Source organism: Neofelis nebulosa, chromosome 16, assembly GCF_028018385.1.
Source record: "Neofelis nebulosa isolate mNeoNeb1 chromosome 16, mNeoNeb1.pri, whole genome shotgun sequence".
NCBI lineage: Eukaryota > Metazoa > Chordata > Mammalia > Carnivora > Felidae > Neofelis > Neofelis nebulosa.
Genome location: NC_080797.1, coordinates 55,909,727 through 55,932,040, shown reverse-complemented (window position 1 = coordinate 55,932,040; position 22,314 = coordinate 55,909,727). Strand labels below are relative to the sequence as shown.

At 43.9% G+C, this 22,314-nt stretch overlaps 2 protein-coding genes and 1 long non-coding RNA gene across 4 annotated transcripts; 1 reads left to right on the top strand and 2 right to left on the bottom strand.

The window, feature by feature from the left end:
* Nucleotides 1-11,360: 11,360 nt before the first annotated feature.
* Nucleotides 11,361-15,109, bottom strand: CCL16 (C-C motif chemokine ligand 16). Of its 2 annotated transcripts, none has more exons than XM_058703169.1 (3): nucleotides 14,954-15,109; nucleotides 12,314-12,434; nucleotides 11,361-11,660 (listed from the first exon to the last, which is right to left on the bottom strand). In XM_058703169.1, the coding sequence occupies exons 1-3, from the start codon at nucleotides 15,021-15,023 to the stop codon at nucleotides 11,528-11,530; spliced, it is 324 nt and encodes a 107-aa protein (XP_058559152.1). In that variant the 5' UTR covers nucleotides 15,024-15,109; the 3' UTR covers nucleotides 11,361-11,527. The 2 variants fall into 2 exon arrangements, with proteins under 2 accessions (XP_058559152.1, XP_058559151.1); XM_058703168.1 differs by lacking the exon at nucleotides 14,954-15,109 and adding an exon at nucleotides 12,839-12,925.
* A 2,142-nt stretch (nucleotides 15,110-17,251) lies between these two features.
* LOC131497142 (C-C motif chemokine 14-like) lies at nucleotides 17,252-19,947 on the bottom strand. Its single transcript, XM_058703170.1, has 3 exons — nucleotides 19,747-19,947; nucleotides 17,879-17,993; nucleotides 17,252-17,444 (listed from the first exon to the last, which is right to left on the bottom strand). The coding sequence occupies exons 1-3, from the start codon at nucleotides 19,829-19,831 to the stop codon at nucleotides 17,357-17,359; spliced, it is 288 nt and encodes a 95-aa protein (XP_058559153.1). The 5' UTR covers nucleotides 19,832-19,947; the 3' UTR covers nucleotides 17,252-17,356.
* LOC131497143 (uncharacterized) lies at nucleotides 17,444-19,917 on the top strand. Its single transcript, XR_009254793.1, has 2 exons — nucleotides 17,444-18,272; nucleotides 19,710-19,917. It is a non-coding gene; the product is annotated as an uncharacterized LOC131497143 (long non-coding RNA).
* Nucleotides 19,948-22,314: the final 2,367 nt, after the last annotated feature.

Sequence of the window (22,314 nt, the reverse complement as noted above, 5' to 3'; positions counted from 1 at the left end):
ACCTTTCTGAACTTGGAGCCAAAGCTTTTAAACCATTGCATCAATTAGGTCCTGCTAATACTAGTTCAGGCTGCTGATGACTCTCAATGGTTGCTCACACACATGCATACACATATGTACTCTCTTGTGGGGAAACATGTGTACATCTGGCCTATCTTTGGAGGCCTCTCTGAAGGCCAAATACCATTTCTTTTTGTTTTTTTAATTTTTAAATTACTTAAATTATTTAAATTAAAAACATTTTTAATTATTTTTATTTTTTATTTAAGTCCAAGTTAGTTAACATATAGTGTAATAATGATTTCAGGAATAGAATATAAATATTTCAGGAATATGTAGTGATTCATTACTTACATATAACACCCAGTGCTCATCTCCACAAGTGCCATCCTTAATGTTCATCACCCATTTAGCCCATCCCCCCACCCAGCATCCCGCCAGCAACCCTCAGTTTGTTCTCTGTATTTAGGAGTCTATTATAGTTTGCCTCCCTCTCTGTTTTTATTTTATTTTTGCTTCTCTTCCCCTATGTTCATCTGTTTTGTTTCTTAAATTCCACATGAATGAAATCATATGACATTTGTCTTTCTCTGAGTTATTTCACTTAGCATAATACCCTCTAGTTGCATTCACGTTGTTGCAAATGTCAAGATTTCATTCTTTTTGATCGTTGAGTAATATTCCATTGTGTATATATATACCACATCTTCTTTATCCATTCACCAGTCAATGGACATTTGGGCTCTTTCCATACTTTGGCTATTGTCGATAGTGCTGCTGTAATCATTGGGGTGCATGTGCCCCTTCAAATCAGCACTCCTGTATCCTTTGGATAAATACATAGTAGTGTAATTGCTGAGTCATAAGGTAGTTCTATTTTTAATTTTTGAGGAACCTCCATACTGTTTTCCAGAGTAGCTGCCCCAGTTTGCATTCCCACCAGCAGTGCAAAAGGGTTCTTTTTTCTCTGCATCCTTGTCAACATCTGTCGTTTCCTGATTGTTTCCTTCCTTGCCAACATCTGTAATTTCTAGTTGTTAATGTTAGCCATTCTGACAGGTGTGAGGTGGTATCTCACTGTGGTTTTTATTTGTATTTCCCTGATGATGAGTGATGTTGAGCATCTTTTCATGTGTCATCTGGATGTCTTCTTTTGGAATCCTTTTATGCCTTTTGCCCATTTCTTTACAGGATCATTTGTCTTTTGGGTGTGGAGTTTGATAAGTTCTTTATAGATTTTGGATACTAACCCTTTATCTAACAGGTCATTTGCAAATATCTTCTCCCATTCTGTTGGTTGCCTTTTAGTTTTGCTGATTGTTTCCTTTGCTGTGCAGAAGCTTTTTATTTTGATGAGGTCCCAGTAGTTCATTTTTGCTTTTGTTTCCCTTGCCTCTGGAGACATGTCAAGTAAGAAGTTGCTATGGCCGAGGTAAAAGAGGTTGTTGCCTGTTTTTTCCTCTAGGATTTTGATGGCTTCCTGCCTTATGTTTAGGTCTTTCATCCATTTTGAGTTTATTTTTGTGTATGGTGTACAAGTGTTCCAGGTTCATTCTTCTGCATGTCACTGTCCAGTTTTCCCAACACCATTTGCTGAAGAGACTATCTTTTTTCCACTGGATATTTTTTCCTGCTTTGTCAAAGACTAGTTGGACAGAGGTTTGTGGGCCCATTTCTGGGTTCTCTATTCTGTTCTATTGATCTATGTGTCTCTTTTTTGTGTGTGTGTGCCAGTACCATACTGTCTTGATGATTACAACTTTGTAATGCAGCTTGAAGTCTGGAATTATGATGCCTCCAGACTTGGTTTTCTTTCTCAACATTGCTTTGGCTATTCGGGGTCTTTTCTGGTTCCATACAAATTTTAGAATTGTTTGTTCTGTGAAGAATGCTGGTGTTATTTTGATAGGGATTGCACTGAATATGTAGATTGTTTTGGGTAGTATCGACATTTTAACAATATTTGTTCTTCCAATCCATGAGAATGGAATGTTTTTCCATTTTTTTGGTGTCTTTAATTTCTTTCATCAGCTTTCTATAGTTTTCAGTGTATGGATTTTTCACCTCCTTGGTTAGGTTTATTCTTAGGTATTTTATGATTTTTGGTGCAATTGTAAATAGGATTGATTCATTGATTTGTCTTTCTGCTGCTTCATTATTGGTGTATAGCAATGCAACCAACTTCTGTGCATTGATTTTATATCCTGTGACTTTGCTGAATTCATGTTTCAGTTCTAGCTGTTTTTGCTGAAGTCTTTTGGGTTTTCCACATAGAATATCATGTCATCTGTGAAGAATGAAAGTTTGACTTCCTCCTTGCCAATTTGGATGCCTTTTATTTCATTTTGTTGTCTGATTGCCGAGGCTAGGACTTCCAATGCTATGTTGAACAACAGTAGTGAGAGTGGACATCCCTGTTGTGTTCCTGACTTCAGGATTCCCTGTTTTTCCCCATTGAGGATGATATTAGCTGTGGGTCTTTCGTATATGGCCTTTATGATCTTGAAGTATGTTCCTTTTATCCGTACTTTCTTGAGGGTTTTTGTCAAGAAAGGATACTGTATTTTGTCAAATGCGTTTTCTGCATCTGTCGAGAGGATCATGTAGTTCTTATTCTTTCTTTTATAAATGTGATGTATCACATTGATTGATTTACAGATATTGAACCAGCTCTGCATCCCAGGAATAAATCCCACTTGGTCGTGGTGAATAATTGTTTAAATGTGTTGTTGGATCTTGTTTGCTAGTATCTTGTTAAGAATTTTTGCATCCATGTTCATCAGGGAAATTGGTCTGTATTTCTCCTTTTTAGTGGGGTCTTTGTCTGGTTTTGGAATCAAGGTAATGCTGGCCTCATAGAAAGAGTTTGGAAGTTTTCCTTCCATTTCTATTTTTTTGAAACAGCTTCAAGAGAATAGGTGTTAACTCTTCCTTAAGTGTTTGGTAGAATTCTCCTGGAAAGCCATCTGGCCCTGGACTCTTGTTTTTTGGGAGATTTTTGATTACTGATTCAATTTATTTACTGGTTATAGGTCTGGTCAGATTTCCTATTTCTTCCTGTTTCAGTTTTGGTAGTGTATATGTTTCTAGGAATTTGTCCTTTTCTTCCAGATTACCCATTTTATTGGCATATAATTGCTCATAATATTCTCTTATTATAGTTTTTATTTCTGCGGTGTTGGTTGTGATCTCTCCTCTTTCATTCTTGACTTTATTTATTTGGGTCCTTTCCTTTTCTTTTTGATCAAACTGGCTAGTGGTTTATCAATTTTGTTAATTCTTTCAAAGAACCAGCTTCTGGTTTCTTTGATCTGTTCTACTGTTTTGTTTTGTTTTTGTTTTTTGTTTTTTGTTTTTGTTTCGATAGCATTAATTTCTGCTCTAATCTTTATTATTTCCTGTCTTCTGCTGCTTTTTGCTTTTTATTTGCTGTTCTTTTTCCAGCTCTTTAAGGTATAAGGTTAGGTTGTGTATCTGAGCTCTTTCTTCCTTCTTTAGGAAGGCCTGGAAGGATATATACTTTCCTCTTATGATTGCCTTTGCTGCATCCCAGAGGTTTTGGGTTGTAATGTTATCATTTTCATTGGCTTCCATATATTTTTAATTTCCTCTTTAACTTTGTGGTTGGCCCATTCATTCTTTAGTAGGATGTTCTTTAGTCTCCAAGTATTTGTTGTCTTTCCAAATTTTTTCTTGTGGTTGATTTCTAGTTTCATAGCATTATGGTCTGAAAATATGCACAGTATGATCTCGATCTTTTTGTACTTGCTAAGGGCTGATTTGTGTCCCAGTGTGTGGTCTATTCTGGAGAACATTCCATGTACACTGAAGAAGAATGTATATCCCACTGCTTTAGGAGGAAATGTTCTGAATATATCTGTTAAGTCCATCTGGTCTAATGTGTCATTCAAAGCTATTGTTTCATTGTTGATTTTTTGATTAGATGATCTGCCCATTGCTGTGAGTGGGGTGTTGAAGTGCCCTACTATTTTGGTATTACTATCAATGAGTTTCTTTATGTTTGTGATTAATTGATTTATATATTTGGGTGCTTCCACATTTGGCACATTAATGTTTACAATTGTTAGGTGTTATTGGTGGATAGACCCCTTAATTATGATATAATGCCCTTCTTCATCTCTTGATACAGTCTTTATTTTAAAGTCTAGATTGTCTGATATAAGTATGGTTACTCTGGCTTTCTTTTGTTGACCATTAGCATGATATATGGTTCTCCATCCCCTTACTTTCAATCCAAAGGTGTCTTTAGGTCTAAAGTGGGTCTCTTGTAAACAGCATATAGATGGATCTTGTTTTCTTACCCATTTTCTTACCCTATTTTTTTTTGATTGGAGCATTGAGTCCATTGACATTTAGAGTGAGTACTGAAAGATATGAATTTATTGCCATTATGTTGCTTGTAGACTTGGAGTTTCTGGTGGTTTTCTCTGGTCCTTTCTAATCTTTGTTGCTTTTGGTCTTTCTTTCTTTCTTTCTTTCTTTCTTTCTTTCTTTCTTCCTTCTTTCTTCATCTTTTCTCCCCTCAGAGAGTCCCCCTTAAAATTTCTTGCAGGGATGGTTTAGTGGTCACAAACTTCTTTAAATTTTGTTTGTCTGGGAAAATTTTGTCTCTCCTTCTATTTTGAATGACAGCCTTGCTGGATAAAGAATTCTTGGCTGCCTATTTTTCTGATTCAGCACTTTGAATATATCCCGCCACTCCTTTCTGGCCTGCCAAGTTTCTATGGATAGGTCTGCTGCAAACCTGATCTGTCTTCCCTTGTAGGTTAAGGACTTTTTTTCCCTTGATGCTTTCATGATTCTCTCCTCACCTGAGTATTTTGTGAATTTGAATATGACATGCTTTGTTGATGATTGGTTTTTGTTGAATCTAATGGGAGTCTTTCCCTAGGTTAGGAAAGTTTTCTGCTATGATTTGCTCACATAACCCTTCTACCTCTATTTCTCTCTTCCTTTTCTGGGACCCCTATGATTCTGATGTTCCTTTTTTTTTTTTTAATTTTTTTTTTTTCAACTTTTTTATTTATTTATTTATTTATTTATTTATTTATTTATTTATTTATTTTTGGGACAGAGAGAGACAGAGCATGAACGGGGGAGGGGCAGAGAGAGAGGGAGACACAGAATCGGAAACAGGCTCCAGGCTCCGAGCCATCAGCCCAGAGCCTGACGCGGGGCTCGAACTCACGGACCGCGAGATCGTGACCTGGCTGAAGTCGGACGCTTAACCGACTGCGCCACCCAGGCGCCCCTCTGATGTTCCTTTTTAAGGAGTCACTCATTTCTCTAATTCTTAAATCATGCTCTTTTGCCTTAATCTCCCTCTTTTTTTATGCTTCATTATTCTCCATAAGTTTGTCCTCTATATCACTGATTCTCTGTTCTGCCTCATCCATCCTTGCCGTTGCCGCATCCATTCAAGATTGCAGCTCAGTTACAACATTTTTTATTTCATCCTGACCAGATTTTACTTTTTTTATCTCCATAGAAAGGGATTGTAATCTATTTTTGACTCCAGCTAGTATTCTTATTATCGTGATTCTAAATTCTGGTTCAGACATCTTGCTAGTATCTGTGTTAGTTACGTCCTTGGCTGTCATTTCTTCCTGCTCTTTCTTTTGGGATTAACTCCTTCATTTCATCATTTTGAAGAGAGAAAAGGAATTAATGTGGTAGAAAAAATTAAAATTAAAAAAATATTGAAGTTAAAAAATTAAAAACAAACACCCACAAAAAAAATCAAATAAATGATGCTAGATCCTAGGTGTGTTTTGGTCTGGGTGTTGAAAGCGGCTTGATAGATTAGAGAAAAAAGGGATAAAAAGAAAAAAAAAAGGAAATCATTTGAAAATTTGAAAAAATGAATACACTGAAGTAGACTAAAATGAAATGATGGAAGTAAAATAGAATTTGAAAAAATGTACACAAAAGTAAAAAATATAGTAGAAAAAAATAAGAAAAATATTTTTAATAAAGTTTGACAATAAAAATGAATTTTTTCTCTTTATGTATTCAAGAAAAAGAAAAGAAATGAAAAAGAGAAAAGAAAGAAAGAAAGAAAATTGAATAGTTGGACCAGCTAACAGACTGAAATACGACTGAAATTATTTCGTTTTCCCCTGAAGTCAAACTATGAAGCGCTTTATAGTCCATAAACTAAGCAGGCAGTGAGACTTGTGTTCTTGAAGAGTGAGGTTGGCCACTCTTGAAGAGCGAGTTGTGCAGGGCTTAGTGTAATGACTCGGTTCTCCACTAGATGGCGCTGCTAGCCTACTGGGGTGGATTGTTGTGGCGCTTGTAGGTGCATATGTGCATGTGTGGGAGTGGTGAAAATGGCACTAATCTCTAGTATTGGAACTCTGTTCTCCCCTATCAGCAATCGTGCACTGTCCTTTGTCTTTGTCATCCATCCACTCCCTGCTTCCACACTGTCCATGACCAAACCCCAGGCAGCACCTCCCTTCCAAGTTTTGTCTCAGATGTGGCTGCCTTCCCCAGCCCCCCTTCTTAGGGACTGTGGCTTTGACCTGTTCTGCTCCTCTGCAGAGGGTCTCACTGAGCAATGGCTGGGTGCTGACCGCACCCAGGAATGCTTGCGGGACCGTGCTGCTGCTGCCCATCAGCAGACTATAGCCGGGTGCCAGCCCACCCCAGAAAACGTTTGCAAGACAGTGTAGCAGCAGCGCCTCAGGGATTATGGAAAATCACAACACACATCTGGCACCAGGCTTCATCCCCAATGACCTTGTTCCAACATCAGCAAATGTGGCCATTCTCTGGGGTCTACTGGGCCCAGGTGGCCTCACAGCCTCTACCAAATGTCCTTTCATCAGTGGAACTGCTTCTCCCTGTGTGGCCCAAGAACCTCCCGGACCCCGCTCTGCTCCTGGGGATTCTCCCTTCCCACCAGAACACCACCAGGTATCAAGCTGTGGAGTTTCAGACTCCGTGCTCCCCCTGTTTACAGTCTTAATGGAATTTAAAACCCCTCCTTTCTCCTTTCTCCCTTTTTAGTTCAGTCCCTGTGGCTGTTTCCAATTTTCCACTTTCTCTCCAGCTGCTTTTGGGGAGTGGTGCTTTTCCCATAATCTCCCCCGCCCCCATCTCCTTCCTCTCTCCACATGCAAAAGTGGCTCCCTGCCCTCTGTAGCTTCTCTCTCCCCAAGTTCATCTCTCCACGCTGTGTACCTGCTGAATTCTGTGGTTCAGGTTGGGCAGATTGTTGTGTTAATCCTCAGATCAGTTTTCTTGGTGTGCAGGATGGTTTAGTGTTGGTCTGGCTGTATTTCATGGATGTGAGACACACAAAAAACTTCCATGCTCTTCCACCATCTTGAAAGATCTTAAATTTATTTTAAATTTATTTTTAAATTTATATACAAGTTAGTTAGCATATAGTGCAACAATGATTTCAGGAGTAGATTCCTTAATGCCCCTTACCCGTTTAGTTCATCCCCCCTTCCACAAACCCTCCAGTAACCCTCTGTTCTGTATATTTCAGAGTCTCTTATGTTTTGTCCCCCTCCCTGTTTTTATATTATTTTTGCTTCACTTCTCTTACATTCATCTGTTTTGTATCTTAAATTCCTCATATGAGTGAAGTCATGATATTTGTCTTTCTCTGACTAATTTCATTTAGCATAATACCCTCTAGTTCCATCCGCATAGTTGCAAATGGAAAGATTTCATTCTTTTTGATTGCTGAGTAATACTCTATTGTATTGTCAAGAAAGGATACCACATCTTCTTTATCCATTCATCTGTTGATGGACATTTGAGCTCTTTCCATACTTTGGCTATTGTTGATAGCACTGCTGTAAACATTGGGGTTCATGTGCCCCTTTGAAACAGCACACCTGTATCCCTTGGGTCAATACCTAGTAGTGCAATTGCTGGTTCATAATGAAGTTCTATTTTTAATTTTTTGAGGAACCTCCATACTGTTTTCCAGAGTGGCTGCACCAGTTTGCATTCCCACCAGCAATGCAAAAGAGATCCTCTTTCTCCACATCCTCACCAACATCTATTGTTGCCTGAGTTGTTAATGTTAGCTATTCTGGCAGGTTTGAGGTGATATCTCATTGTGGTTTTGAATAGTATTTCCCCAATGATGAGTGATGTTGAGCATTTTTTCATTAACCCAGCTAGTATTCTTATTATCATGGTTCTAAGTTCTAGTTCAGACATCTTACTTATATCTGTGTTGATTAAATCTCTGGCTGTCACTTCTTCCTGTTTTTTTTTGGGGGGGGGTGATGGAGAATTCCATCCTTTTGTATTTTGGAGGAAGAAAACAATTAATAAAATTAAAAGTAAAAATTAAAAAATTAAAAACAAAACAAAAATCAAATAAAAGAAGCTAGATCCTAGATGTGCTTTGGTCTGCTTGTTGAAAGAAGCTTGATAAAATAGAAAAAAAGGGAAAGGAAAGAAAAAAAAGGTAAGAAAAAATCTAAAAGTTAAAAAAATTTATAGAATAAAATAAAATAAAGAAAGTTAAATAGAATAAAAATAAAATAATAAAATAAAGTAAAAAAATAATCATAAAGTGTCCTTTCTGTATCCAAGAAAGAGCAAGAAAAGAAAGAAAAAAGAAAACAATGCAAGCAAAAACAGAAGAAAGAAAACAAATAAGTTAACCAGCAAACAGAATGAAGCCTGAATGAAGTTACATCCAGTTTCCCCTAGAACTGAAACTATGAAGACTTTTATAGTCTGTAAACTAAGCAGGTAGAGTGACTTGTGCTGGTCTTCTAGGGGATGTGCTTGGAGGGCACAGTTGGACTGGGCTAAGTGTAATGGCCCTGTTCTCCAGTAGGTGGCGCTGCTTAGCCAACTAGTGGGTGGATCTGTATGCGAGCTTATATGCGCTGGTGCGGCAGAGATGGAAATGGCTTCATCCAGCTCTCTAGTCTCTGGCACAGGAACTTTGCTCTCTCACCCACCTGTAATCAAGCACCCTCCTTTGTTTCAGGCCTCCGTCCACTCCTCGCCTCTACCCTGTCCATGTCCAAGCTGTCCACCTGCCAGGCGGCCCCTCCCTCCAGCTTTATCTCAGATGGGTTGTTTCTTATTTTATTTAAAAAAATTTTTTTTACATTTATTTATTTATTTTTGAGAGACAGAGAGAGAGAGAGCATAAGCGGGGGATGGGCAGAGAGAGAAGGAGACACAGAATCTGAAGCAGGCTCCAGGCTCCGAGCTGTCAGCACAGGGCTGGACGCGGGGCTCAAACTCACAAACCGTGAGATCATGACCTGAGCCGAAGTCCGACGCTCAACCGACTGAGCCACCCAGGGGTTGTGTTTCAAAATCCCACATTTCAGAGACCCCCAGGGCTTGGACCCACCCTGATTCTCTGGGGGAGGATCTTGCTGAGCAATGGGGGGGGGGTTGCCATCTTGCCCCAGAAAACATTCATGCTATCGACAATGGCAGAAGTTCAGGGATTATGGCAAATTACAACACACCTGGAGCCAGGCCAAATACCATTTCTTACAGGCCAGCCAAATCCAGCCCCAGGACATCTGGTCATCTGGTTCAAATGCTCATGGTGCAGCAAATGGCTGTACAGAGAAGGGACATGTGGCCAGAACTCTCACCTCCACATAAAATTCTCTTTGTACTACCCAGAATTTTTCTTCATGTTTTGCCTTCCTGTCCTACCCATTGGTTCCTCCATGTTGCTGTGTGTGGTCTTCTCCTGTTTTGAGCTGAAGGCCTTTCTCTGATATAGCAGTGAAAACCACCTACTGTTCTAGGCCTTATTTTCCATTCCCTCCCAATTGATCACCCACGTCCCATAAGGCTGACAGTCAAGTAAGCTGGTTAGGTGTAGGTTTATGTGGATGAGGTCTTTGCTTTAGGATGACCAGGGTTAGAAGACCCTTGTGTGTCCTGATGAAGAGGGCCTTTGTGTGTGTGTGCATGTGTCTAAAGCCAGGCATCTATTTACCTTGAAAAGATGAGGAATAGCCCTCTTTGAAAACAACTGAATGTACCTAAGAAAAGTATGTCCAGTTCTGAACTGTTAGGAGTTTCTGGCAAGCTTTGTATTATGTGCTGAGGTGTGAATTTGACTTTGTATATAGATTTTCAATTAGGCTTTTAGACTGACATCTCAACTCTGAACTGTGATGGATCAAAAAAAAAAAAAACAAGAAAAAAAGAAAAAGAAAAAAGAAGAGAGAGAGAGAGACAGAGACAGAGAGACACACACAGAGAAACAACAAACAACATTTCCTTTCTGGCTTGCCAGGATCCTGGCCCTGGCCTGTGCTTCCTGTTTTCAGCTCCATCCTGTCCTTTAGGCTTGTGAACTCTGGTTCCCTGGTTTTTGACCCTGGTGCTGGCTAAGGACTTTGAAACTTCCTGCTGCCTTGGGTGTACATGCTGAATTTGTTCTGGTTCCTGTGTCAATACAAGCCCTGACATCCCTCCATGTCCACTTTGGCCTCTGCAAGCAAAGATCTGAGCCTGACTATGTTGTATTTGTTAGTGATTTTGTTGTCCCTGGTTTGTGAGCTACTAGAGGGAGAAATTTGATCATGTTCAGTTGTAATGCCTCATCTCTGATAGCAAGGAGGGTGGAGAGAAATTTCTGGGTCAAGGAGCAGGAACCTCCAGGCCAGGAGGTTCTAAAACATGTACCACTTCCCTGCTGTGGAGGGACAAGGGCAGGAAGCCTGTGGGTCAGAGTCTTGGACCCTTACCTGTCTCTGAGGCCCTGGCTGGTGACTGATGGGCCATTGTACAAGTTAAAGTGCTTTTGGCACCAGTAATGGAAACCAAGATCCGCTAAGTCTAGCTAATGTCAAGAAAAGGGGGTATGGATCCTCAGATGTCCACAATGGATGAATGGATACACAAAATGTGGTGCATACACACAATGAAACATTATTCAGCATTAAAAAGGAATGAAGCCCTGATGGGGCTGCAGCATGAGCAAACTGGAGATACTGAGATCTATACTTCTCTTTTGTGTTGGGGATCTAACAAAACCTCTGCAACAGGGAAAAAATTATTAGCATGTGAATATTCCCACTCTGGTTGCTAAAAAAGAAATGTTTTAAGAGAAAAGAAGAAGAAAAAGAAATCTAGTAAAGGGATAAGGATGGACAGGAAAAGTCAGGAGTTCTATCAGGCATTTCATGAGTAAGGGGCCAGAGATGTGGCAGGTCGGAAGCTGGCCATAATTATTTAGGATGGCTGGTGTGCAGGTGGGAGGGGAGGCCCCAAAGGCAGAGCCAAGAGAAAGATGTGAAATACATATTTCTGTGTATTGAGAATGTATTTATCCCCACCTCCCTTAACTTTGGCATTTCCTCTGGAGATTGAGAAAGTGTTTGAAATACTTTTAATTACTTTTTGCATCAGGGGCCAGCTTCTCTCAATACCACTGTCATCCAGACCACATGGCCACCTGCATTTTCACAGGGTTGCATTTTTCTTTCCGGAACCTGGACTCCCACCGAGGCTTCAGAGCTTCGAGCTGGGGTCGGCCTTCCTATGTTCTAATACTTTTAACCTGGGCCAAGTTCCTGGGAGGCAGCAAAGGTAGATTGGGATCCTTGATGAACTCTTGGACCCATTTGTTGTTGGGGTTGGCGCAGACCTCTCGATTCTTTTTGGTGACAAAACTGTGGAGGCAGAGTTAGAATGTCAGTGAGCATGGAGTAGGGTGGGGGTCCAGTCTACACTCCCCCATTTTTAGCTCACCGGGGGCTCACCTCATACTCTTTACTGCATCCCTAGGCCTCCCCCATCTGAATTCCCTCAGTAGGCCTCCCTCTCTGGCTTCTAGACCTGGCTTCATTGTCCCTGTTTCAGCCTGTTCCCTGCTCAGCCAAGATACTTAGGCATGGGTACCATTATGGCTGTCATTTATCAGTCCACAAAACTGTAAGTGGCAACATCAAGAATTAAACTCAGGCCTGGGGCTCATGCGTGGTTCAGTAGGTTAAGCGTCCAACTTTGGCTCAGGTCATGATCTTGCGTGGTTCATGAGTTTGAGCCCCGCATCAGGCTTGCTACTGTCAGCGCAGAGCCCACTTCAGATCCTCTGTTTCCCTCTCTTTCTGTCCTCTCCCACTCTATCCCTCTTTCTCTCTCTCCCAAAAATAAATAAATATTAAAAAAATAAACAACCGAGGACTTCCCTGCGAGATTCGAAGCCCAAGCCCTTAAGCACGACTCCCCTGCTTCTAACATGGAGACTTCTTGGTTCTGTGCATCTCATTCTGGCCCCGGTTCCCCTTCCCCCTCCACAGAAATGTCTGCAGGGGATGCTTACATGATTGCTGGCAGGTAACAGTTGAGGGCCTTTCTGTATCCCACCACCAATTTCTTTGGCAATACTTTCTCATGATACTTCAGGCAGCAGGTGGGAGAATGGTTCACCGACTCAGGAATTTCTGAGAGAATCACATTGAAAGCTGAACCAAGTAGGCATAGAGGGAGCCCGTGGTTGCCTACCTTCATCTCCCACCCATTGCATTCCATACTTCTGATGGCAAAACCATCTGTTAGCAGGGACTGATGATAGCTTTATGGGTAACAGAGAACATGAAAAAAGGAAGGGGGGGGTGGACATACATCTAGAACCTTCAGCTTCTGAACTGAGTTTCAGCAAATGCAAGTGACTTGGTTATTCATGTTTGCTGGTGAGCCAGGGCTTGATTTGGCCAACACATATTGAGCTCTAAGGGGGCAAAACCCTGAGGAAGACACCATCATTACTCTGGAGCATCTCACTGTCTAGTCAGAGTGAAAAGGGAAAGTGAAATGAATTGTGGAAAACAGAATGAGGGGTACCTACCCCAGCCTGGGTGGCTGAGGAAGAAGTCCCACAGCATGTAGTGCATGGCTTGCTTCTTGAAAGATGAGTGGGATTGAAGCAGATGAAAGGGTTGTGGGATCTGGAAGAAAGGCATGAAGGCGTGGGGGAAGCCGAGTGTCTGGGGAATGCTGAGCCGCTACAGATGGCAGCAATGCAATGTGAGAAGAAAGAAGAGGAGACAGAATTGGAGAGGGAAGGGGAGACTAGCACACCTTCTGAGCTGTGGACTGTATCCTAGCAGCATTAGAGGGGCTGAGGTCAGCGAGGAGGGTGAGATGAGCAGTGAGCCAGAGAAGTTAGGGTGGGAAGAAAAGTGTTCTGTTTAGGCTTCGGGTCAGACATCTGGAATCGGTATCTTGACCAAATGATTTGAAGTATGGGCAAATTAAAAAAATCTCTCTAGGTCTCATCCATTAAATTAGGGTAAAAATATGCTTATACGTCCTAGGATCATCGTGAGGGTTAGTTGAGAAAATGCTGGTAAAACCCTTAATTCAGAACATAGTAAGGCTCAGTCAGTGCTTGTTACAATTAAGAGTAGATGCTGGGGCGCCTGGGTGGTGCAGTCGGTTAAGCGTCCGACTTCAGCCAGGTCACGATCTCGCGGTCCGTGAGTTCGAGCCCCGCGTCAGGCTCTGGGCTGATGGCTCGGAGCCTGGAGCCTGTTTCCGATTCTGTGTCTCCCTCTCTCTGCCCCTCCCCCGTTCATGCTCTGTCTCTCTCTGTCCCAAAAATAAATAAAAAACGTTGAAAAAAAAATTTTTAAAAAGAGTAGATGGTAGTAATTGACCATTTTTCTTGCCTGGAAATGCCACTTCCCCCCCTCTTTTTGATGTTGTCAAAATGCTGGCCTTGGTTGGTTGTTAGTGCTGTGTTTCTCTTGAGCTCCCCTGACTACTCATCAGTTGGGACATCAAACAAGAGGGCAGGTAGAGACCTCTCCCAGCCCCCAAAACTGCAGAGTGCAGATCCCTTTGCCGCCTGACCCTTTGCTTCCAGCTGGTGGCCAAGATTGGAATATCTCAAGAGTACCATTTGGTTGATCCATGCTTTGGGTGGGCCATTTTCCGAAACTTTTTTGAAGACTGAACCCATCGTAGTGGTCTGTTTGACCTTCCCTAAGGGCAATGTTACCTCCTGCCACCCACCAGATGCAGCTCTGCACATAGTGACATCCATGACCCTGGTTCTCAAAGCAAAGATGACAAAGTCCAGGGGGCATCTTGAGAGCATGTGGGCAGAATATGTGGTGTGCATGACCGTTGTTCCCCTGAGAGTTTATATGCCAGAGTCCGACCAGACCACATGCTAAAGGTAGCCTTAGGGAGAAAAAAAGGGGCTGGGGCACATGGAAGTTGGTATGTGGAAAGTCTGAGTGGCTTGGTCTCTTTCTTGTTGCCAGGTCCTCACATATGATGGTTGAGGCAGGGATAGAGAGTGGGAAAAACAAACCTTGTTCTCCATAGGTCCCAAGCATCCTGTGGCTCCCAAAACCTTTCAACCCCTTTCTCTTTTCTATAGCCTTTATTTAAACCCAGGCTGGGGAATGGGGACAGAGGCCATGAAATCCTGCACTGCACACCTGGGCATCCCATTGGGCCTTCCTTTGGCTGCCATGATAGTCCCAGAAATCTGTGCCAGACACTACAAGGAAGAGTATCTAGGTTCAGACTCCCCACCCCTGGGCTTGGCCCCAAACATCACTTCAGCCCCCTTCCCAGTACCTTTTGTCCTGCTCTCTCAGAGCACCTGTAGCTTTTCTTATCCAGCTATCTTCCTGTCCTCCTTTTGTTGCTCACGTTTATTCTCGTATCTCCTATTACTTCCTTGGCTCCTCCTAAATGATCGCTCACTATTCTCCAACTTTGGGATTCCTGACATGACCTTGACCCAGCTTCCTGGAACTGCCTGATGACCCCAGAAGGGATCTAGATACCAGCCCAGCTCTCCTTGCAAAGGAGAGAGTTTGAGGAGTGTGCCTGCAGGAGGGGAGAGGGCCCATGGCTGATGACGGAGACCTGACAGGACTCTTGATGTCACCTCACTGCCAGCTGCCCTTTCTCATTCCAGCCCTGCAGGGACAGGTGGACTCACTTGACTGGCCGTACAAAGCCGGAGTGGTGATGAGGATGAGGAGAAAGAGGGCTGCCACAGAGAACTTCATCCTCTCCGGGGGACCCTTTAGCTTCAGGGGAGGCTGGTTGTCCACTCTGACTTCACAGCTGCTCTCTGTACTCTGACCACTTCAGAGTGGGTGGAGGAGAGAAGAGGTGCCTCCCTCTGTTTGCCAAAAGGAAGGGTGGGGCTTGGCGCAGAGTTGAATTAATAAGTTTTTTTTTAATGTTTATCTATTTTTGAGAGAGAGAGAGAGAGAGAGCAGGGGAGGAGTGGAGAGAGGAGGGGGCAGAGAATCCCAAACAGGCTCTGCACTGATAGCCGTGAGCCCAATGGGGGAGGGGGGGGCTCAAATTCATGAATCATGAGATCATGATCTGAACAAAAGTCAGACCTTCAACCAATCTGAGCCACCCAGGTGCCCTGAATTAATAAGATTTAAATTCACCAGGAAAGGAGTAGAGGAAGGGAACATGTGGTTCACGTGTGCTGTGTGTCAGCCACCTTATATAGGCGCTGTTTGACTTAATTCTCACCATAGTGAAGCGGAGATTATTATTCCATTTTATAAATGAGGCCACTTGAGGCTTAGAGAGGTTAAATTCTCCCAGGTCACAGAGATGAGAGGCAGTTCTGCAAACCAGATCCGTGTGATTTCACCACATTACCTGCCACCATCTCTATTTTGGGGAAAGGGGGAGGAAAGGGGGTGGAACCACCCCAGTACCCTCAGGTGATCGGTCTTTGGGAGGGTGAAAATAAAGCAGGATTAGAGAGATCACAGACTGGAGCGAGGATAGGGTTTAGGCCTCTGAAAAGGATGCCTCCCATCCCCAGTCTAAGGACACATGGCTCAACTCACACCTTTTCCCGTCACAGATTGTGTTAGTAATACTGAGAAAAAACAATGTGCGATCCTTGAGTCCTCATTTATTGCTGAGGTCTTTGGCTTATTCGTTAATGTTCTTTTATCTCTTTGGACCTTGGACTCTGAACCACCTTTAGATCTAGTTGGCCAGCCCTCCTGCTTGCCTGCGATATGGGTTTATCCAACCAGCTACCGCGGCCAATCACGGCAAGCAGAGGGCGCTCCAACCCCACGCACGTGATAATCTCTTCGGTGTTTCTGAGCTTCTCCGCCAGGCGCCTTGACTGGGGCTGACCTGCCCCTCCGCGTCTTCTCTCTTCAGACTGCCTCAGGACCCCATTCCAGGGATTGAAGGTAGAATTCAGAGAAGACATGGAAGATATAGGGGATTTTGGCAGGCGCTTTAGAGGTATAGTGGGGTGCGTTTCAGTAAATGAAAGTAGACTGAGGCAGGGGCGTATGAAGATCCTTATGGGGCTTGCTGTTTTGCATGACTGCTCATGAATAGGGAAAAACTATATAATGCATTTCGTCCTGGTGGGTTCAAGGCAGTGGTGGTGACACTATGGCTTTTTAGGACGGTAGTATGTATGTATTTGGGTACCCCCTTGACCATTGTTTTTGGAGGTGAGGAGGTCTGAGGAAGCCTGGTTGTACCTTTAGCATATAAGTATCTTCTTGGCCCTGGTGTGTGGAAGATGGTGGCCTGGGAAGGGTGGGCACTGTACCTACACTGGCCATGCTCTTACTCTGAGGAAGAGGATCTCCTCCTTGAACCCCGAAGATGGGTCTGAGAGCTTTTGGGGGCCGCTGCGTATTATTCATGGAGCATAGCATCCTCTTGATTCCTGTATCTTTCTATCCAACCATCAGTCCATCCATTTCCTGAGTACCTGGTATGGGCCAGGCTTTCTGTTAGGCCTTGGTGGAGGACACAAAAATGGGCATAACAATATAGTACAACCTGATGTATGCAAGTGGAGGGGGAAGGGTTGGATAAAATCATTCTTATCCCAGATAGCTGGGAACAAGGGCCTTGGGAGCAGCACAGAACAAAGGACTTTGAAATTTGGCTGCTACGAAGACTTTATGAAGATTTACCTGCAAAATCAGGTGATAGTTCTTAGCATTACACTTGTGTAGCTTATATAAATAAGATAATACACTTAGACTGTTTAGCAGACTGCTTGAAAGGTAGAAAGTGGTAAGACAATGGTATCTGTTATCATCATGATGATTATTATGTAAAGGTGGCCTTAGCTTCCCGCCACCCCCATCACAGGCCTGACCTGTTTTTTTGCATCTAGGGCTGACCACATTTCTGTAGAGCAAAGCCTGATGCCAAGAGTGCCGCCCAGCTGGGCTCCAAAGAGTAGATCTGGTAGAAATGAATGAGGACAGGGAGGGCATAAATTCTAGGTCTTTAATTCAAGGCAGGGCAGCTCCCAGAAGGTGTCTGGGGCTGAGCATTGGGACTGAGAGGGGGACCTTGGCCTCTTCTTCAGATGGCCAGCTCATTTCTCCTCCAGGTCCTTGATGTAGTCCTGGACCCAGACGTCACTGGGGTTGGCACATATGGAATGGCCCTTTTTGGTGATGAAGCTATGGAGCGAAAGGGAGAAGGGTTATAGACTCAGGCATCAAGCAGTGAAGTGTGAGCCTGTCAGCCTCCCAGATTCCTCACCCATCTAGGCTGTTTCTCCTTTCTTTGTCAGAGGCAGCTCAAGACCAGTCTCCTCTCTGAGACATGCTCTCCAGCCCCTCAGGGCCCCTGGACCCATCTCCATGCGTCTCCTGCCCCTGGAAGTGCCCTCCTGCCTTCCCTTCCCCTCCCCTGATGCCTCCCCATGCATGGGCTCAGCTTCCTCCTGGTTCCCCACAGGCTCAGCCAGGCCAGAAAGCCCCCAGGTTTCCCCTCCACTGCCTGTCACTGCACCTGAGAGGTGCTTTGGGGAGTCCCCACTCCAGTTCCTCCCTATCCCCCAGGGCTTGCAGGCTTCCTGTCCCCTGGTATATGGTGTGTGGGTGCCACCTACACCACTCCGGGCCTGGAGCACTGGCTGCTGGTCTCATAATAACCCGTGATCCGATGACGTGCGATTGCCTGGGCAATGTAGTTGAAGCAGCACTCGGCCGGGTGGTAAGGTCCTCCTGAGGAGAGAGCAGGGAGGGAAGTGGACACTGGGTTCTCTGCTAAAAGCCAGAGCTGCTGGCTGCTTCTGCACTATAGAGGGTGGAAGAGGGAAAGGAGGAGGAGGTGGCCTCACAGAATTTGGAGGGAGGGTTGTGCAGACACTCGGTCCTCCGGCTCCCCTCTCCCTCCTCCTGCATCCACAATCACCCTCTTTCCTGTTCTTCAACCTCTCCTAGAAAGACTGGCTGATGACCTTCAACTCCAGATTGAAGATTAGCAAAGCCCAAATCTTCTCAGTGAGTACACACCATCCCTGTGGGGCAGGCTCGCACAGGTGTTCCAAAGAGGAGGGATATTCGGAAGAAATGCCAATAGAGACAGGGACACACGCCAGCTGGGAGTGCAGACCCAGCCCTTCCCAATCTGGGAGATTGGGAAAATGGGGTTTTGCCTGTGTCCCAATTAAACCCCTGTCCTGCAAAGAAGGAAGCCAACACCAAGGCCCAAGGACACCAAGGGAGTCAGGATACCCAGGTCCCAACCTCTCTTGCCTTTGCTGGCCATATGCCCATGGTAACTTTGTTCCCCTCTCTGTTTCCTCCTCTGTCAATGAGCCTGTTGGACTGGATTGGTGGTTTTTACACTGAGTTTCTGGGGGTCTTGGGGCCTTGGGGACTATTTCAGAGGTACTGATGCATTTGGGAGTAGTTTTAGAGATAGTATCCCATTCAGCCCTTTTTTGCTGTGTCTGAGTAAGCTTTTGCTGGAAGAAAGGTTCCCTGGTCTAAAAAATGTTAGACATCACTGAATTAGGTGAACTTTTCAGTTACTTTCTGATTTCTAAAATTTCATGGCTCTTATAGCAGGTGCAAGAGAGTGACTGGAAATAATCCGTTCCTTCAAGCTTCAATTATGGAGGTAGCAGGAAGGTTACTTCAGAACGAGGGCCCTGGAGAAACAAGTAGGCACTGCAGTCACGGAGTGGAGTGTTGGGGGTGTGCATGTGCTCAGCCTGGACAGAACCCTGCGTGTGTTGGCAGTGGCCTCTGAGGTTGCAGAGGGGCAGCTGGATGCTTGGGTGGGAAGGGAACAGCTGGGTCTTTTATCCAGTTCCATTCCAGGTAGCATCCTCTGTCTCCAAAGAGTGGAATAAGGGTCCACTGGTTCCTGAGACCAGTCTCAACCTATTCCTCTGAGATCCACACATCTTCTCAGAGAGGCAAGTCGAACTGTCCAGATTACCACTAATTTTAGACTGGCTTTATTTCAACAACCCCCTCTATTTCCTCCCAGTTTCTGAGAAGAAGCTGAGGTAAAGATGAAGGGTGAGGCATGGTTTTGGTTGTGTGTAAAGGCAGCTCATCCTAAGAAATAAGCTGGAAAAAGGTGACCGAGGTGAGACCCCCACTGTTGTGGTCGCCCTCAGCCCATACCTAAGCAAGGTCACACCTTTGGGTAGGGCTGACCCTGGAAGCCGGCAGCCCCAATCTCAGAGGGCAAGCAGACAAATGGCTCCTCTGTATCCCTGGGGATAATGTCCCCCAAATGAGGTGGGCTACTCTTACTTAATGGCAAAGAGAGATGGACTGAGGGAGTGGAGAGGCAGGTTCACTCCATGGCCTTGGCAGGAGGGGGGACTAGTCCCGGGAGGGTGAGGACAAAACCAATTTCAGAAGATCCCAGACCTCCTCCTTGTCTCTCCAGCAACTTTACTCCTGCTTCTTTCCTCACAGGGGCCAGGATGGAAGGAAGACAAGGTATTGCACTCACGTGAAGAGGATTTAGCCGTGGACACCAGGGCACCGGTGATGAGGAGGAGGAGGAAGAGGGAGATGGCAGCCATGGAGACTTTCATCCTCCTGGGTTGAGGGAGCTGCTGCAGGAGGAGAACTTGCCTGGTAGGGGCTTCTGAAGCTCCTGGGCTGAGGTGGTGGTGAGAAATGACCTTCAAGGCAAAGTATTTCTTAAAATAAGGGAACCAAGATTACAAAGGGAAGTAGGAAGCAGTGATGCCTCAGCAATTTCATATCCTGAACATTTGTTGAGGGTGGAGTGAGGGAAGCATGGAGAGCCAAGATTTCAGGGAGGAAATTGCCTTCTATTCCCAGTGGCAATACATTTAACTCCTTTGATATAAGCCCTTCCTTTGATATAGGCTACAGCACAGGGCCTGGGGGTACTGTTGCGCACTTAGTTCAAGATCTAAAGGCTGGGATGTGGCCTGTGACCATTTGGGGAGGTTCAGAATCTGTTTGTCTGGAGATCAGAGGTGATTTAGGGTACCAGGATGAGGTCAGGAGCTCCCCATGTCCAGTCTCACTCATCTGGACTAGGAACTCCTCACTTAAACATTTAACCAGAACCTCCAGCTCCCAGACTCATTGCTACCCTCTCACCGTACCCTGGGGTGAGGAAACACTGTGATGCTCAGTAGATAATTTATTTAACAAACATTACATAACAGCTACACACACCAGCCACTGTCCCAAATGTTTTATGAATAATAGCCCATTTTATCTTAAATAAGCAATGGAGGAAACTGAGGCACAGAGAGCATAAGTAACTTGCCCAAGCTTTGACAGTTGATAAGTGGAATCTGGGTTCAGACCCAGGTAGTCTGGTTCCCAAGTCTGTGTTCTTAACCACTATGCTGTGGAGAAACCTGGGGACCCCAACTGAGCTGTCTCTGAAAGTGATCTGGCTTTTCTACAAAGCCTCTAGTCTTAGCTCTTTCTGATCTCAGGTGTATCCCTTTAGGACCTTCTCCTGGCTTCTGACTTTTGTCACAGAGAAGCTTGATGAATACCTAGAAAATGCTGTGTTCAGGGATGGCCAGTAGGCTTCACTGATTAGCAGTGGGCTGGAGTTCTGCATTGCATAGTATTCCAAGGCCGTGTCCACACACCTCAGAAGAAGTGCTGTGACTAACACATGCAGCTCACGTGCTATGTATTTGCCATCCTTAGATTGGTCTAAACTGGCCATTTACTGAGGAGGAATTCAGGCTCAAGAAAGGGCCAGGGACTTGCTCATATTTATAGGATGAGCGGGGTGCAGAATAGATCCACCTCTGCAGACTCAGTCCAATGGCCTTTACCATGTTCAGCTTAGGGGCCATTTTGCTTACTGTTGCATTTAGAAGGCTGTTTACATCTCCTCTCCTTTCCTGGACTCATCAGGGCAGGGAACATCTGTTATTTATCTTTGCCCATTCATAAAGAGCCTAACACAATTTGTAAATACATGTTTTAGAAGAACCATGAATAAAGTACTTGAGCTGGTCTAAGTATGTGCATCTCACAGGAAATGGCTGAATTCTCATGCTGAGGTGCCAAGACAGCCATTTATTAGACATGTTCTGTATTTGTTATCATCAATAACAAAACTATTTAAACTCTTCAAATCAAACAATCTAAGGAAATAAGTTGTTTCTGGGGAGAATATGAGTTGGAAGGAAACAGTGTTTACTTTGTTTTCATGGCGACTTAGCCCACTTGCCAAGTTGTTGCTAGGAACCTTACAGGAAATCTCTTGATTTTTCAAGCAGTTATTAAGTTCCTACCTACATTAGTCTGTATATACTAATTGCTAATAAATAACCCCTAAATCTCAGGGGATTAATTAAATGAAGGTTTATTTCTTGCTCATGTCACAGTCCAATGTGTGTGAGCAGTGGAATGAGGGTGTGTGTGTTGGAGAAAGCTGTTTCTATTTATGCATGTATTCAGGGACTAAGGCTTCTTCTGTCTGTAATTTCCCCAAGTTTCAACAATAGGTCTCTAATTTTGCTACCATAGTGGAAAGCAGAAGAATTGGGAGGTTTTTATGTAACAGTTGTGGGAATGATATAAATTGCTTTCACTTATACTCTATGGCCAGAATGAAGTCACCTGGCTCCAATTTAATGACAAAAGTATGGAAAAAATATATCGTCTGTGTGTCCAGGAGGACAGTGGGATGGGTTTCATGACTGCATCACTTCTTTGCCACAATATCAAATTCTAGGTACTGGGCTATACTTGCAGTGTGGGAATGAAGATGACCCTGACCTCAGAGGAGTCATAGCTTAAAGAGGGACTCAAAAAAGTAAATGAAAACTGAAATGCAGTGGGATGAATGTAACTTGGTAGCAACATAGAGGTCCTAAATGTTCTGTTGCCCACTGGTAAGTATGCAGTACCTGTTTAAAAAATATTGAAAATAGTTCCCAAAGCAAGACATATACATTGATTTAAAAAATCAAATAATCCAGAAAGGTGTGTGGAACATAAATTCTCTGAGTTCTTGCTTGTCTGAAGAAGTCATTATTCATCCCTCATACTTGATTGATATTTTTTG